Source organism: Malaclemys terrapin, chromosome 4 (assembly GCF_027887155.1).
Source record: "Malaclemys terrapin pileata isolate rMalTer1 chromosome 4, rMalTer1.hap1, whole genome shotgun sequence".
Taxonomy (NCBI): Eukaryota; Metazoa; Chordata; order Testudines; family Emydidae; genus Malaclemys; species Malaclemys terrapin.
This window is the reverse complement of record NC_071508.1, coordinates 33,783,185-33,800,510: the sequence shown is the minus strand read 5'-3', so window position 1 is coordinate 33,800,510 and position 17,326 is coordinate 33,783,185. Positions and strand designations below refer to the sequence as shown.

At 47.8% G+C, this 17,326-nt stretch overlaps 1 protein-coding gene across 1 annotated transcript; it reads left to right on the top strand.

Annotated features, from left to right (window-relative positions):
• The first annotated feature begins 8,740 nt into the window (after window positions 1-8,740).
• LOC128836376 (pepsin A-like) lies at window positions 8,741-17,034 on the top strand. Its single transcript, XM_054026606.1, has 9 exons — window positions 8,741-8,845; window positions 11,326-11,482; window positions 12,012-12,129; window positions 13,468-13,586; window positions 13,880-14,079; window positions 14,709-14,825; window positions 15,386-15,521; window positions 15,660-15,752; window positions 16,738-17,034. Exons 1-9 carry the CDS (start codon window positions 8,790-8,792, stop codon window positions 16,873-16,875), a joined length of 1,134 nt encoding a protein of 377 aa, XP_053882581.1. The 5' UTR covers window positions 8,741-8,789; the 3' UTR covers window positions 16,876-17,034.
• Window positions 17,035-17,326: the final 292 nt, after the last annotated feature.

The following is a 17,326-nucleotide window of genomic DNA, read 5'->3' as shown; positions in this document are numbered from 1 at the left end:
GTGCAACGCAGGATGCTGCTCCTTATATGCACATAGTGCAGAGCCTTTCCTAGCCCATTAGTAACCCTGATAAGAATGCAAACTTTCCTGATAAGATTGTCCAAGATGTCCTTTAAAGAAAGGTTTGGAGAACACTTCAAGTTCACAGATTTCCACCTTCACTTGGCTGTGACCTGAAAATGGGGGCATCCTCTAGAGGGAAGGGGTGAGAGTTAGGGGAGGTTTCCTGGCTAAGGAAAAGAGATGATGCTGGGTTGTTTTAAAGAGCAAACAGGAGGCACAGAGGAATTGGAATGGGATATGGAGCTATACACCTCTAGGTCACTGGTTCCAGTTTGGGCCCAGTTGCAATACAGCCATGTAGTGGGAACTGGTTCCTCTATGGGAACTGGAATATGAAGCTTTACACCTCTAGCTCATTGGTATGAATCTGAGCCCAGGTCAGTGCAAGGAGCTGAAGTTAGTGGACAGGGAAATAGGATGCATGGCACGCAACGGTCTGAGTAACTGGTTGACTCAGAGGATATGGAGCCGTTCACCTCTATGGCACTGGTCCAGCTCACCCAGTTCAGTAGAAAAAATCTTTGTCACTTGAAAGTTTGTGGATGAAATATGCTGATGGTCTTCATGCATTTCCTAGTGGGACATGTCAGGGAAGGGAAGGATCGGGTGTGAGGACTTGGTTTGGGTGTGGATAGATGAATGACTCGATGTCTAGTTGGCAGCCGGTATCAAGTGGATTGCCTCAAGGGTCGGTCCTGGAGCCGGTTTTGTTCAACATCTTCATTAATTATTTGGATGATGGGATGGATTGCACCCTCAGCAAGTTCACAGATTACACTAAACTGGGGGGAGAGGTAGATACGCTGGAGGGTAGGGATAGGGTTCAGAGTGAGGATTGGGCCAAAAGAAATCTGACGAGGTTCAACAAGGACAAGTGCAGAGTCCTGCACTTAGGACGAAAGAATCCCATGCACTGCTACAGGCTGGGACCGAATGGCTAAGTGGCAGTTCTGCAGAAAAAGACCTGGGAACTACAGTGGATGAGAAGCTGGATATGAGTCAGCAGTGTGCCCTTGTTGCCAAGAAAGCTAATGGCATATTGGGCTGCATTAGCAGGAGCATTGCCAGTAGATCGAGGGAAGTGATTATTCCCCTCTATTCGGTACTGGTGAGGCCACATCTGGGGTATTGTGTCCAGTTTTGGCCCCTCACCACAGAAAGGATGTGGACAAATTGGAGAGAGTCCAGTGGAGGGCAACGAAAATGATTAGGGGGCTGGGGCACATGACTTATGAGGAGATGCTGAGGGAGCTGGGTTTATATAGTCTGCAGAAGAGAAGAGTGAGGGGGGATTTGATAGCAGCCTTCAATTACTTGAAGGGGGGTTCTAAAGAGGATGGAGCTAAGCTGTTCTCAGTGGTGGCAGATGACAGAACAAGGAGCAACGGTCTTGAGTTGCAGTGAATCATAGAATATCAGGGTTGGAAGTGACCTCAGGAGATCATCTAGTCCAACCCCCAGCTCAAAGCAGGACCAATCCCCAGACAGATTTTTTTACCCCAGTTCCCTAAATGGCCCCCTCAAGGATTAAACTCACAATCCTAGGTTTAGCAGGCCAATGCTCAAACCACTGAGCTATCCCTCCCCCCCACTGGGGGGAGTCTAGGTTGGATATTAGGAAAAACTTTCACTAGGAGGGTGGTGAAGCACTGGAATGGGTTACCCTGGGGTGATTTAGTTGGGGTTGGGCCTGCTTTGAGCAGGGGTTGGACTAGATGACCTCCTGAGGTCTCTTCCAACCCTAATCTTCTATGATTCTATGAATGTGATGTGACTGCCCTCAACAAGTCTGAGGGCAAATGGTAAGTTGTGATTGGAAATGACAGGACTAAGGCATTGGTGGGCTATGGAGGCCACCAGCGGAGGAGAACAGGGAAGAGATGTCCAGCCATGGTTGGGTAGAGGGTAAGTTCACCATGACATAGGATTTAGGGGGAGAGAAAAGGAGATCTTGGATGGTCCCCAAACTGGCAAGTGATTACCTGCACCGGGAGCAGATCATGGGTTCAAATCTCCATGGTTGGGATGTGTGGAGAGGCCTCGCTGATTAGCTCTGACACTGCAGCCTTCCTATTCCAGGCACTAGGCCATCCATGGACTTGGGCACCAGGCCATGTGCCCACATGCCAGGAGCAGCTGCTCTGCCTGAAATCACAATGAGAATCCCATGAGATTAGACAACAGCATTTAACTTTCCATTTAGCACTATCCGCTCCTAACCCTGTGGGGACAAGCAAACACCAGGGGAAGGATGAGGTTTCCACATGACTGGGAGTAAAGTTGCCTTAGGCCAGTGACAACCCTAACAAAGGGGCCTGGAACAGGGCAGGCCTAACCTTGCTACTCTGTGTATGAAAACTTATCAGTTTGAACAAGTTTATCTGAGTGGAACTGGTCCTTAAAATCAGCTTATCCGATGTCCCCTGATGCCCCACAGTGAAGTCCTGGCATCTGGTGTTAGTCTCGCAAATGGGCAGGTATTTTCCATTCCCTGCTCCAGGTTTTTCAAAAAAGAGGTGAAATAGATGTCAGATTTAGAGAAGGGAGGTTTGCTTTGAGACATCTGACACCAGAGAGACCATACAGGCACCTTGTAGCACCCTGAAGCAGTAGGGATTAATACTGCCCGATAGCACCCACTGCTCTTCCAGTCTTGGGTCTCCACGCAGCTCTGCGAATGCCTCTCAAATTTGACCTGGTTATTATAGCCCTGGGGTATGAAACACACCCACAGCGCTGCTAAAGCGCCTCACTCATGAGCTGCAGGCTGCCCTGCTATTCCAGCCTTTGGCCTGACACATACACAGCTCTTCTGATGCCCCTCAGTCCTGACCTGCAGTTCCCTGTGCTAGTCTATAATATAGTCTCTTCTACAGAAAGTTGGCTGATCATAACCAATTGTGCTATTCCCATTGCAGAATTCCTTGCAGCCTGCAAGAATTTGTGACTGATTTGAGGATGAAGAGCTGAATTTGTAAGTTTGGGGAGGCTAAAACTGAATCTCAGATTGTGACTGGGATCTGGAACAAAAATTTCAGAGATTACTGGAAGATCCATAATTAACCTGTGACAAATCTGTTAGAATTTGTCAAGCAATGGAAGTCACCCAGTCCAGAAGGAAGTTTATGGAGGGTGGGCTGTGCTCTGGCACTGTGGACATGGTAGCGAATCCAAAATACTGCAAGAAAAGAGACCTGAGGCAGAAAGGTATGGAGACTTCCAAGTCAGAGTTCTGCAAAAAGAGCACATGGCTTGTGTTGGTTACCACAGTGTGTACAGCTCCAAGATAATGCCCGGCATGTGGGAAAAAGATGCAAGAAATGCAATGGATTCCATCACTTTGCAAGAACTTTCAAGGACCATTTAAAAAAAAACCCAACAGCTTTCCAGTCTAAGACAAAATGTTGACTGTGATTGCGAGACCTACTCCTCAGGGTGAGACCCTGTAGCAAGTAACGCACAGAGTGGCCTGGACAGCATATTCCCAGTCCCTATTTTTGAGTTCAGACGGAGTTGTCAGTACCAGATGGGACTATGTTTAAAGGAATCAGGATGGTGCTTCATAAGATGCTACAGTAAAATGTGTTATGAAGGAGAAATGACGGTGATTTAGGAATTGAGAAATCTAAGAGAAGTGCTGGAAATGTTTTACACTGGGCTCAAATGAACAGCAACATTGAGGAAGCCATCAAGGCTTGTCGTATATGCCAAAAGTATAGGCCAAGTCTAGCAAAAGAGCCAATGTTGGAGGCACAGGAATAATTGGCCCCCTGGAGCAAAGTAGGCAGAGATTTGTTTATGTTGGCTGGAAAAAAGCTATGTCTTCATTCTAGACTATTCTCACTTTCTTGAGATAGCCTTACTGGAAGATACTATAGCTGAACAGGTGATTGTGCATATCTATTTTTGCTAGCCATGTTATACCTGAGATAGTATAGTCTGACAATGGGCAGCAGTTTAGTGGGCATGGGTTTGAGCAGTTTGCAGTGAAGTTTGGGTTTAGACATGTAACTGCTAAATCCCCATTATCTCCAAACCAGTGGGTTGGTGGAAAATGGTGTTAAAATAATAAAATGGCTACTGAAAAGTGCTCTGGAGTCACACTCTGAGCTAGGCTTAGCACAGTTCAGTTACAGGATGGTACCAATGAAACATCGTTTGTCACCTGCAGACATGTGGTTTAACAGAATACTGACAAGTAGAACACCTGCGACGACAGAAGCTGCTGTTCAATGAACTGGGGATTTGCAGAAGAATAAAGAGAGACAGAGAAAACAAATAAAAAAAAGCCAGATGATTTGGGATCCCAGGAGTGTCCACCAAATTGTGAATATGATGCAGCGCACATCTGTGATGGAAATCAATGGTCACCAACAGTGGTGGTATTAAGGGAGACTGCCCTGCAGTTGTATGAGGCTATCACCTCAGATGGACTCATACTGATGAGGGATAGGTGACACCTTCTCCACATCCAGAATAGAGGGAGGAGGGTTGTAAAGTCAGACATTTGGCCTGAGAGGGTCTCAGTTAGGTAACAGGTCAAGACAACCAAGCCCCAAAACATGCCATCTCCAGAACAAAATGGACTCACAGCCTTCTGACAACAATAGTGCTGATCTGGCAGGGAGACCAGCACAGGGCACCTGAGAGATTAACTGAACATTATTAGCAAGGTTCGTTAATAGGATGGTTATGAGTGTTTGGAGGAGTGAGTTATATACATGTTGGTTGTTAAGTGTTGTTATTACGTTGTGGCTGGATATTGGGAATTGTACCTTTCAGAGCATTCAGCTTCCCAGACACAAGAAGTCTGGGGGAGGGGCGCTGCAGAAACCCATGCCCTGTGAAGCAGAGGCAGGTGCAACTCAGTGACTGAGTGAAGAGGGGCTCTTTCAAGCCCCTTGGGCCACAGTGTTTCCTGAAGACCACACAGCCCTCTACCCAGACCAGGAGAAGGAACAAACAGAGGCAGAGGCTCTAGAAGCTCTCAGAGCTACCTGGCACCAAACCAGAGCCAGCCAGGAGCATGGCAATTCTTGTGTTCCTAAAACTTGTTCCACGCTGGAGCTTTGTCAGGTTTAAATTCTTGTTATCGAGACATTTTCTGCTGTTTCCGTAGATGAGCTCATGCATATTCATTGAGTCACTGGAATAGAATCTCCATGATTTCTAGACCTTCAGCCTTAACAGGGCTGCCAGTGGGAGGCGATATGGTACACACAACTTCACCCAGACAGGAAGCTGAAGGGAAGGGGGATCAGGGATAGATCTCTTATTGTGAATTGAAGGTCCCAGGACAGAGAAGACCTCTATCCCCAAGTCCAGTAACTGTTCCAGCCCTGACCTGGAAGGGTTACATCTAAAGATGGGAGAATGAAAGGATTGGTTTCTATGATCTCTGACTTGTATACTGAGATAAAGGGGCCCAATTAGTGCCCCTTATGATTAATTTATCTGGCAATGTGGGCACCTGTCCCACCAGGGTCTGGGACTGAGACCCATCCCCTTCCCACTCATCTGACCTGGGGCCACCAAACATCCATCCCTTGACTTGGGCTCAGACTGTACCTAGGGGCCTAGAAGTGGAAGGCTCTGTATGCTAATCCTAATGTTCCTGAGCCAGTTGTTCCCCAGCTTGTGGCCAGATTGGACTGAGGCACAATGAAAAACAAATGGCTCCATCTTCCATTCTTGAACTTGCCAGATGGCAAGTCCCCTTGGTTGTCATGCTTCTTAAAAGGGTCTTTATTTCGAGCCAGGAACTCCTCATACATATTTATGATTATTAAGCCCTAGTTAGTGGGTGGGGGAATGTGGCTCATGATGTGTTTGCTTGTCAGGAGCCTGGTAGCGCTAAATGGAAAATTAACATTATTGTCTAATCTGATGGGATTCTCATTCTTATTTCAGGTAGAGTGGCTGCTCCTGGTGCATGGCCTGGTACCCAAGTCCAATGGATAGTCTTCTGAGAGGAACAGGATGGCTGAAGTACCAGGACTAAGAAGTGAGACCTCTCCCACATCCAACCCACTGGAACTTGAACCTATAATTTGTTCCTGGGCCAGGGAATCAGTCTCCAGGTTTGGGGCCATCTGGGATTTTCTCCTTTTCTCTCCCCCTAAGGTCTAAGTCATGGTGACCTTACCCTGTTCCCAAGGAGGGCTGGACATCTGCTTCTCGCCCATCAACAGGGGCCTCCATTGGCAATAAACAAAAATTCACAGAAGCCCACAACCTGTCCCTGACTTTTACTAAAAATACCCGTAAGAGAATCTTAACCTTAGGCTATGTCTACATTGTGCAGCTTTTAGCGACACGGCTGTGCCACTACAGCCGTGCCACTAAAAGGTGTGCAGTGTAGCCACTGTTTGTCAGCAGGGGAGAGGTCTCCTGCCAACAAAAAACTTCCACCCCAACAAGTGGTGTTAGCATTGTTGGCAGGAGAGCGCTCCTACAGACAAAGCGCTGTTCACACAGGCACTTGTCGTCTGCAAAACTTTTGTCTTTCGTGTGTGTGTGTTTTTTTAACACCTCTGAATGCTGTTAGCTTATAAGCCTGTTTGTTAGCCCGAGATAGAATTTTGGGTTTGATATTTAATACTCTTACATCCTTACTAATATGTATGAAGAACAAAGGACAAAAATGCTGTGTCTTGCATTTCCCACAACCAGATGGGACTTTTAGTACAATGAGACAAAGGGATGGAGCTAAAAGTGTTACAGGGTATGGTGGGAGTGCAATATATGAGCGCACATTTGACGAGTACCTCAACTCCTTATCTCAAAGCAAGGTCAGGCAACCAGTCAGGAGGGGCAAGGGAGGATTACGGGGGGAGGTAAAACACTAAAAGACCAGAGAAATGCCTGCCCCTGACCGGAGCACAACCTCACTCCTTACCCCTCCCATGGGGTACAAAAGGGGTGGGATGAAGACCCCGACTCATGACCCTCCAGAACAGAACATGACCATAAGTTATAAGGGGTGTGACTAGGGGCGTGCACTGCAGGTATATTTGGGCCTGCTAAGAAGAAGGAGGGGGAGTGGGAATGGGGAATGGGAGTGGGAAGGGGAATGATAATGGTAATAGGGGAATGGGAGACTGGGGGAGTGAGAATAGAGAATGAGAAACAGGGACACAGACAAGGCTTTTCAGCATCAGAGCTGGGAAGGGGGACACAGGCTAAATGCTCTGCAGCATCAGAGCTGGAAACAGAACACTGGGAAGAGGGAGCTCCATTGGTGTGCGGAGCTAGGGGTTAGAAGAAGAAGGGGTTCCATTGGCGTATAGAACTGTAGTTGGAGGAGGGGAAGGGGAAAACTCTATCGGCATATAGAGATAAGCCCGACTGGTGTGAAGGGCTTCGGAATATGTTTGCTTGGAACTAACCCCAATAAACATCGCACTGCCTGCACTTCGAACTTCTGGTCTTCTGCTTTCCGTCTGCATTACAAGAACCAGGGAAGGGGGGGAAGGGAAAGCCCTCTAACAAATGCCAAAAGTTTTGTCTTTCACTTGCCAGTGTAGACAAAGCCTTAGGCCTTGGCTACACTTACCAGGTAGTTCGACGGCTGGAAATCGAAGTTCTGGGTTCGACTTATCGCGTCTAGTCTGGACGCGATAAGTCGAACCCGGAAGTGCTCGCCGTCGACTGCGGTACTCCAGCTCGGCGAGAGGAGTACCGCGGAGTCGACGGGGGAGCCTGCCTGCCGCGTGTGGACCAAGGTAAGTTCGAACTAAGGTACTTCGACTTCAGCTACGTTATTCACGTAGCTGAAGTTGCGTACCTTAGTTCGAATTGGGGGGGGTAGTGTAGACCAAGCCTAAGTCATTGGTATGAATCTTAGCCCTGCCAGGGGCGGGGAGGGTAGGAACGGGGGGCTGAGGGTGGATGTCTAACAGTGAGAGTGCTGCCAGGCGCTGACCTCCAGCAGCTCCTTCAGCCCCGCTGCTGCTCCTGTGGCAGAGGCTGACCACAGCTGCTCCAGCCCCAAGGGGGCTGAGCCAACCCCATTTGCTGCTTCAGCCCTGAGGCTGCTGGTCTGATGGCCCAGGGCTGACAGCTGCTCCAGCCCTGCACTGGAAGAAGTCATGTAATCTGTGATCTCTGTGACAGAATCGTATCCTTACCAATGACCTAGAGGTGTAAAGCTCCATACCCCAATTCCCATAAAGAAACCAATTCCCCACTGCATGGCTGCCTCGAGTGCAGGGGACTGGACTAGATGACCTATTGAGTTCCCTTCCAGTCATACACTTCTGTGATTCTATGGCTGTATTGCAAGTGGTGCCCAAGATGTGGAAGACTCCAATCCCATTGAGGTACCCACTCTCCCAGCACAGGGCTAGATTGGAATCAATGACCGAGCCGTGAATGTCTCCATATCCCATTCAAATTCCTCTGCGCTTCCCGCCTTGTTCTTTAAAACAACCCAGAGGCATTGCTTTTCAAAGCTTAGACGTCCCTGAACTCTCACACCTTCCCTCTAGATGATACCCCATTTTCAGGTCACAGCGAAGTGAAGGTGGAAATCTATGGACTTTGAGTGTTCTCCAAAATTTCGTTTAAGGATATTTTGGAAGATCTTATCGGGAAGGTTTACATTTCTTATCAGGGTTATTAATGCGATAAGGAAAGCTCTGGGCTGTGTGTTTATAAGAAGCAGCACCCAGGCATTTCTCTACATTCACCACTCATCACCACTGGCTTGTGTGTCAGAAAACATCATGAAGTGGCTTCTGCTCCTGAGTTTGGTGGCGATCTCTCAGTGCAGGGTGACAAAGTGAGTATTGGGGGAACAGACCCCTTTGGGATGCTGAACTTGGCTTTCTACATAGCAATGTGTGATTATCAAGGGGAGTGTCTGCACCGCTCTCATTCTTTTCTCTACTCTCCATTCATGTATAGGCAGCAGCTGGGAACAACCTCTTAGCTTTGTGTTGTAGCAGAGGAATGAGGAAGGAAGGTCTTGTGGTTAAGGCACTGGAGTGGTACTTGACAGATCTGGGTTAATGCCTGGCTCTACCACAGACTCCCTCTGTGACCATGGGCAAGTGACAGAGTTTCTCTGTGGGGATCAGTTCTCTGTGATAATATTAGTTTATTATTTGTATTATCACAGCATCTACGACCCATAAGTCATGGACCAGAACTCCATTGCGCTAGACACTGGAAGACTGTCCCTTCCCTAAGTAGATAACTACCTCATTAAGACATAAGAGACAACAGAGACATGCAGACAGACTGAGAGGGGAGTACAATCAGTCAGTTTGATGGACAGTGGTCTCTGCACACCAGCAGCCAAACTGTTGTTATGGTTTTTTTATAGGCACGACGACAAAGGAGAGTTTCTAAGGAGGGATTTGAAGGAGGACAGTGAGGTAGCTTTGCAGAAGTTTATGGGGAGGACCTCCCAACCATAGGGGGCAGGTGGGAGAAAGCACGAAGGTGTGTGATTGAAAATGTACCAAGTTGGCAGTAGAGGCTGGCATCATGGGCCAATGGAAGGTGGGCATCGATAGCTTGATAGCCAATGAGGGATGAGAGGTAGGGTGGGACTGAATGCGAAGAGCCTTGGAAGTGAAGACAAGCAGCTTATGTCTGATATCATAGAGCAGGGGGAGCCAGTGGATGGACCCAAAGAGAGGAGTGTCATGTTCAAAGTGACTTGCTAGGAAGATTATCTTTGCAGCAATGTTCTGAATGGACATGAATGGGGCAAAATGGCATTTGTCAAGGCCAGGGAGAAGAATGTTGCAGCAATTGAAACATGAAAGGAGGAGAGCTGGGACGAGAGCTATAGCTGCGTGAAGGGCTAGGAAAGGCTGCATCTCAGAGAGTTTTTGCAAGAAGATTTGGCAAGATTTAGACATAGACTGGATGTGAGGAGCTAGAGAAAAGTTTCAAGTATTAGGGGGTAGCCGTGTTAGTCTGTATCTACAAAAACAACAAGGAGTCTGGTGGCACCTTAAAGACTAACAGATTTTGGGCATAAGCTTTCGTGGGTAAAAACCTCACTTCTTCAGATGCAACTGAAGAAGTGAGGTTTTTAACCACGAAAGCTTATGCCCAAATAAATCTGTTAGTCTTTAAGGTGCCACCAGACTCCTTGTTGTTTTTTTAGAGAAAAGTTGTTTCACATGTTTTGGGATTGGCTTTCTTTATAGGAACCAATCCTTGTACAGCATGCTCTATCCATGCCATGTGTGACTTACTCATCTTTATGTTCCCATCTTATCTCGTCCACAGTTATCCTGTCCTTTGTAAATGATTCCCTTGATGTTCTCTGCCTTATCTTGGCTAGTTCAGCCATTCTGTCTCTTGGCTTCCCATGCACTTGTCTGTCCTGGTTAGCATAGACATTCTGTGTTCAGCCTGCTGATCTATTCACAGTACCTTACTAATCCTGCCTCCTAAAAAATGAGGCCTCTCCCATGTTCAATTACTCCCATCAAGCCAGGCCTGGAAGGTCGAGATTTCACTTTGGACAGAAGGAGACAGGTCTGGAGGAGGGAAGCAGATCTGTGAGTCATCAGTATAGAGGTTGTAGTGGAATTTGTGTTTGCGGATGAGATTACACAGAGATAAGGGGTAGAAGGAGAATAGAAGGGGACCAAGGACAGAGCCCTGTGGAACTCCCACAGAAAGTTGGAGGGCAGATCCTCTGAAGGCATCAAAGGAGTGATTACAGATGTAGGAGGAGAACCATGAGAGGAGAGACATGGAAGTTAAGGGAGAACGTGATTTCAAGCAGAACAGCATGATTGACAGAGTCAAGATGGCGGATCATACTTCCTTTGTCCATTTTGTCTATTTCAACAGTAACCTCTACAGGGCAGGAACTGTCTCTTTCCATGTATTAGTACAGCTCCCAGAACATTGAGCCATCTCTCTTCTAGTACATATAGGCTGGGATTTTCCGAGAGTCCTACAGGAATTATGTGCCCAACTCTCATTGACTTTCAGTGCACTGGGCACCCAACTCTTTTGCACTCCTTTCATAATCCTAGGTGTACTAAGGGGTCTCAGTGCAATGTAAAAGCTGGATTGCACTTTAGGCTCTGAACACAAGGCTTGTCTATTGTTTATTTCCTATTGATCGGTCTCTCTCTCTGTGCATCCGAAGAAGTGGGCTGTAGCCCATGAAAGCTTATGTTCTAATAAATTTGTTAGTCTCTAAGGTGTCACAAGTACTCCTGTTCTTTTTGCGGATACAGACTAACACGGCTGCTACTCTGAAATCTCTCTACCCTTGTTGATTAGGGTCTCCCTGAAGAAGGGGAAATCCTTGAGGCAGAACCTTAAGGAACATGGCTTGCTGGAGGATTTCCTGAAGAAACATCCTTACAACCTGGCCTCCAAGTATTTCCCCAGCCTGTCCAACGAGTTTGCAAGTGAGCCACTCACAAACTACATGGACGTGAGTATGGCAGGAGAGCAGGTCTTGTAGCCTCCCTCTCCTTAACAAAGCTTCCCACTCCTCTGCCAACAGCTGATCTCGCCCTCCTCCCAAAAGTGCCCCACCCCACTCCCCCACCCATGTGCTTCCAACCAAGCTCCCATCTTGCTTCAGCCAAGAACCTGTGCTGGGCCACCCAGCCCCCAACTGTCATTGGATAGCATTAAGAAGAGCATTGGGAATAGCACTCCCAGGTTCTGCTGGCTGCCCTCTTCCAATCATGCTCTTCCACACGCTGAGATTCAGGGATCTGAGGCTAAATAATTGTGTGCATTTGATCACCTGTGACTATTGGATGCCAGGAGTTGCTAGGAGCCATGCTGGGGAAAGTGATGGCAGAGAAACACCAGCTCAGGCTGGGCCTTTAGCAAGGACACTGTAGCCCAGACCCTCAGCTGGTGGAGCTACGCCGGTTTACTCCAGGCGATGATCTAGCCCGTGGATGGCAAGGGTTCCCTTTTTTCCATTATTTTTTGTCCTGCTTTGACAGGTTGATTATTATGGAACCATCTCAATTGGCACGCCTGCTCAGGATTTCACTGTCATTTTCGACACCGGTTCCTCCAACCTGTGGGTGCCCTCTGTGTACTGCTCCAGCGAAGCCTGCAGTAAGTCACCTGCAACGCCTCTTGCCTTGACATTCCAGCTGGGCGGATTGATTGAAATTATAGGGATTTACATTAAAAAGGAGGAACCTTAATTGAAATAATTGATTTTAATGATTTTTCTAAAGGAAGTTGATTCTCACTGGTTTGTAATCACTATAAACATGTTGACTTGCAACTATATATTTACATTATATTTGCTACTTCCTTTAGCAAATCAGGGGGATACACTATGTCAATACACATTTATTTAAGCAATTAACATAGCTTTATATACATTTATTCAAATTCTTACTTTGTTCACTTTTTAGTTATTTTAGAAAATGGTGAAGGAGGCATTTCTTATTTACTATATTATGATTAATTTTTGGTTTGTATCAGACTCAGTTTGGATGGAAATTGGAAAATTCACTTTAAAATTCAAAATCCAGCTTTTAAAAAAATTAGTTAAAACACCTTTCAATGGGCTGTATATACAAGAAAGAAAAATGTATCAAATGTTTTGCATTTAAAACTAATTGATTTATGAAACAAAGGAAGTGTTATATGTAGTCAGTGAATTGAACTATTGTTTCTGACCAGCGTGTCCTACAAGATTTTAAAACTTGTAGAGCTCATCCTCTCGCACCTAGCTTTTATTCAGAGATTGGAAGAGGAAAACAAGTGTTCCCACTTTTTTAACTCCCAATCGGTTACTTAAGTTGGAATGAACTAGTCGGTGAACTGAACTAGTTAATAAACTGACATGAAAAAAGTATTCTCTCTGCACCTGCAGAAGAGACTACTGCTGCCAAAAAAGCTCGTTTAGCACTGAAACAAAGGAAACTCTGGTTCTCGGTGCTGAGTCAATGAAATCTTCCTGTTCTGTTGACTTTCTTTAAAGCCAGAAACATTCACTGCTTAATAATAATCTTTGTATTTAATTTAAATGATTTTAGTAGATTATAGTAAGTTTAAGCCTTACCATATGTTGTCATAATTTCAAAGTTAATTTTAAATAGGTTTATTTAAAAAAAATATACTGACATTTTAGAAAATCAGATTTTATTTTTCATCATTGATTTTTATTCATCCAGGAAGTCAGAGTGCAGCAGGTCTCCCTTCATTGTGCCTCCACATACTACACAGTGTCAGAGGTGGAATGGGCCCTAGTAAGACAAGAAGCTAGATCTACAAAGGCACTTAGGTGTGGCAATGCTGAGTACTGCAATGTGTGACTCTTAGGCACCCTGATCCCACCAAGGAATTCACAGTCTCACTAGGCACCCAGGCTCTCCATACAAAGCATGGGGAGAGTTACAAGTGTCAGTCTGTGACCATCTGACTCTTCTGTACTTGTAGCAAACCACAACAAATTCAACCCATCAGACTCCTCCACCTACCAGGCCACCAGCCAGAGCCTCTCCATCCAGTATGGCACCGGCAGCATGACCGGAATCCTGGCCTATGACACTGTCCAGGTAAATCACAAGAAAGGATCAAAGCCCCTGGATCAGACATGGTGAAAGATTTGGAGTTAGAAGGACAGAACGCATCTGGGAAGCTAAAGCAGAATATGGGTATGAACTGGGAGAGGGAGGATAGAAAAAGAGGCAATGAGACCATTCACAGAATATTCTCATATGGGGGAGAGACCACAGTGCAGGGCACGCCAGCCTCTGAGAACTCCCCAGGCCATCAGGACCCTGTGGTTGACTTGCTAGCTTCTCCCAGGGTGTAGGGTGTGTCTGATTATCCCCATCCCTCTCCCAAGGTTGGAGGCATTGTGGACACCAAACAGATCTTCGGTTTGAGTGAAACCGAGCCTGGCTCCACCTTTTACTACGCCCCCTTTGACGGGATCCTGGGTCTGGCCTTCCCCAGTATCGCCTCTTCTGATGCCACCCCCGTCTTTGACAATATGATGAATGAGGGTTTGGTGTCCCAGGACCTCTTCTCCGTCTACCTGAGCTCGTAAGTCAGGGCTGGAAACAGCCCATCTGCTGCAGTGAGATTCATGTTCCTATAGCGCCTCTCACAATGAGTGATCCCTGCAATGTTTGCATCAGAATTCCCCCAAAGCAGCCACCTCTGGGGTGGAACATGGCCACTGTTCTATGCTAGTGGGAGCAGAAATAAACACTAGGGCATTGGTATTAACCTGACTCCTGGGAGAAGAGTTCCCCCTAACATGTCACCCAGATGATACCCTGGCTCAACACCTTCTAGCACCAGGCTGAACCATCTGCTTGGTACTGACTCTGAGGGAAGAGCAGCACCTACTGAGTCACTGACACCACTGCCTCAAACACCTGGGCCTTTGCTTCGTGGTCTCCCATCCACATATTGGTCAGGCCCAAATGTGCTTAGCTTTTGAGATCTAGGAAGAGAAAGCCCAAAGTGATATCAAAGCAGGGAGTGAGGTGCTCCTCTCATCCAACCAGTCTGACCTATCTCTGCTACTAGATGCTGATGTGCCCAGCTCTGACTGTACCCCAGCTCTCCCCAGCTGTGGTCCTTCCCTAACAGCTGGAGCATTTGCTATTGTCTTGTTAGCCGACCATTCATACATCCTCCTTCACTCTCCTCTCTCCATTCTCCAGCAATGGCCAGACTGGGAGCTTTGTGATGTTCGGCGGCATCGACTCATCTTACTACTCTGGAAGCCTCAACTGGATCCCTCTCTCCTCTGAGACTTACTGGGAAATCACCATGGACAGGTATCACCCACCCCTTGGCCCTTTCCCTTCAACTTGTTACTTTGAAAAGACATGCAAAAGGAGATGATGTGGGAGTCGGGGGAAGCTCAACTTAGAGTCTAGAGAAGATGAGAGACAAGGCAGAGTTATAGGAAAGGGGCTCACCAGTGAGGCAGTTAGATGAGTGGTTCTCCACCTCGCCCGTACCAGGACCCAGAGATGATCTGTGTCTGCCACTAGTAGGGGGGCAGGGTAAGGGCAGCACCACCACCCTCGCGTCCCCTTTGCTAGGACCCCTCTCTCCTCTGTTTAGCAATAAAGTAAAGGGCAGGGTGGTCATGATCCCTTGAAATCTGTTTGTGACCCCCAGGCTAGATCGGTCACAGTCCCAGAAGGTTGTAGGATGAGGAGCGATGGGCAATAGTCAAGGAAGGAGAGGTCGAGGCTGAAACATCAGGGGAAAGTTTTTGGCAGTCAGCAAGAATCACCCTACAGGCCTCTCACTGCTAGCTCGTGGGCTGAGTGGGAATGAGATCGAAAGTGTCCATAGGGATGTTCCCCTGACTCTTTCTCTCTTGCAGCGTCACCATGAACGGAGAGACCATCGCTTGCTCTGGTGGCTGCCAGGCTATCATTGACACTGGCACTTCTCTGCTGGCTGGGCCCCCTACTGGCATCTCCAACATCAACTCCTACATCGGTGCCAGTGATGGCACGGTAAGGGCAGGGAGAAGGGACAGATATTTCTAGAGGTGTCTGCTACACACGGATGCGATGCTCCATCTCTCTCATTGGGGAACCTACTGCCCGAGATGTGTCTAACCTTTCCTCCGTGTGTTGCCTTCCTCCCTGCAGATCAGCTGCAGTGACATGAGCAGCCTGCCCAACATCGTCTTCACCATCAACGGCATCGAGTTCCCTGTGCCCGCCAGTGCCTACATCATTGATGTGAGTGTCCTACTCAGAAAGCCGCCTCGGGGTCTCTTAGCCAGGGCTTGTGCCTGAGGCCATTGCACTGAGTGTGCTGGCAACTGGCCCCTGCACAGCCGGCATGAGCCTGCAGGAGCATCACTGAGACGCAGCTCAGAGTCTGTCCCCAGTATGAGAGTGGGGCGGCAGAGAGCTCTTCCTCCAAAGAGGTTCAGGGGGAGGGACGTTCAAGATCAAGGCAGACCCAGAGTGAAAGTGACATACCGGAAGAGCAGAGAGGCAGCCTGTAGAGCTGGCCACCATAGGAGATCACCAGGGCAGGGGCCTTACAGGGCTAGGAGAGAATTAAATGAGCAGCTACCCAAGCTAGGAGGTTAGATCAAGAGAGATCACTGCCTCACGCTCCAGGGCATGAGTACCTGGGCATCAGGAAGGATTTTCCTTCCCCATTATAAGAGTTTGCTCTCCTCTGGGGAGGAACAGGTAAGCTGCTTTAACAGCACACAGCAACACCAGCTGGTAGGTGGGACAGGCAGTGGGGAAGCCCAAATCCACTTATAATCACAGCAGGATTTCTGGTGGCAGAATGTAATTGCTCCCTTTGGAATCTGGCCAGGAGCCTGGAGAGAGCATGCTTTGCCTCCCCAAGGGATGTGTCATGAACAGAAGTGGTCAGGACCTTGCTTCTCTTCCCAGTTGACAGACTGCAACCCTTAGGCTCAGGCTTAGGCACTGGGGCTGTTCTGAGGCCCACATCCACAAAGGTAGCTCACTGGGAGTTAGGCATCTAAGAAGCACCAAAAATTGGGGCCCAACTCACCAATGTCACTCCCTGCAGCCCACAGAGTTCTCCTATCGAAGCCCTGCCCAGCCTAATGCTACTTGGTTTGAGAGCTCTGAGATCCCAGCCCAAGATGGTAACAGGCACCAGCAGGCCCTAAGGATGATAACTCACTGAAGTTCCAGCTCAATAATTACCATGTCCCCTTTTCCCCTGGTGCAGGAGTCAGGATCTTGTACCTCCGGCTTTCAAAGCATCGAAGTCGGAGGGCTCTGGATCCTCGGAGACGTCTTCATCCGCCAGTACTACGTTGTCTTCGACAGGGCAAACAACCAGGTGGCCCTGGCCTCTGTGGCATGAACACAGCGCCGTCTCCGGGACACTCCCATGGAACACTGACCCTGGAGAGTCTCCGTTTCTCTAGAGCCCCAACACCGCGTATCGGTCTAGTGATCCCACCCCACACTCACCCTCTGTCCTGTAATCTTACCCCCAGTAGAATAAAGGAATATAAGAGCATTCGAGTGAATTGTTTCTCTTTGATGGGGTTTAGGATTGGACCCATCTTTTATTCATTTTTTGAACATAAGAACATAAGAACATAAGAAAGGCCGTACCGGGTCAGACCAAAGGTCCATCTAGCCCAGTATCCTGTCTACCGACAGTGGCCAATGCCAGGTGCCCCAGAGGGAGTGAACCTAACAGGCAATGATCAAGTGATCTCTCTCCTGCCATCCATCTCCATCCTCTGACAGACAGAGGCTAGGGACACCATTCCTTACCCGTCCTGGCTAATAGCCATTAATGGACT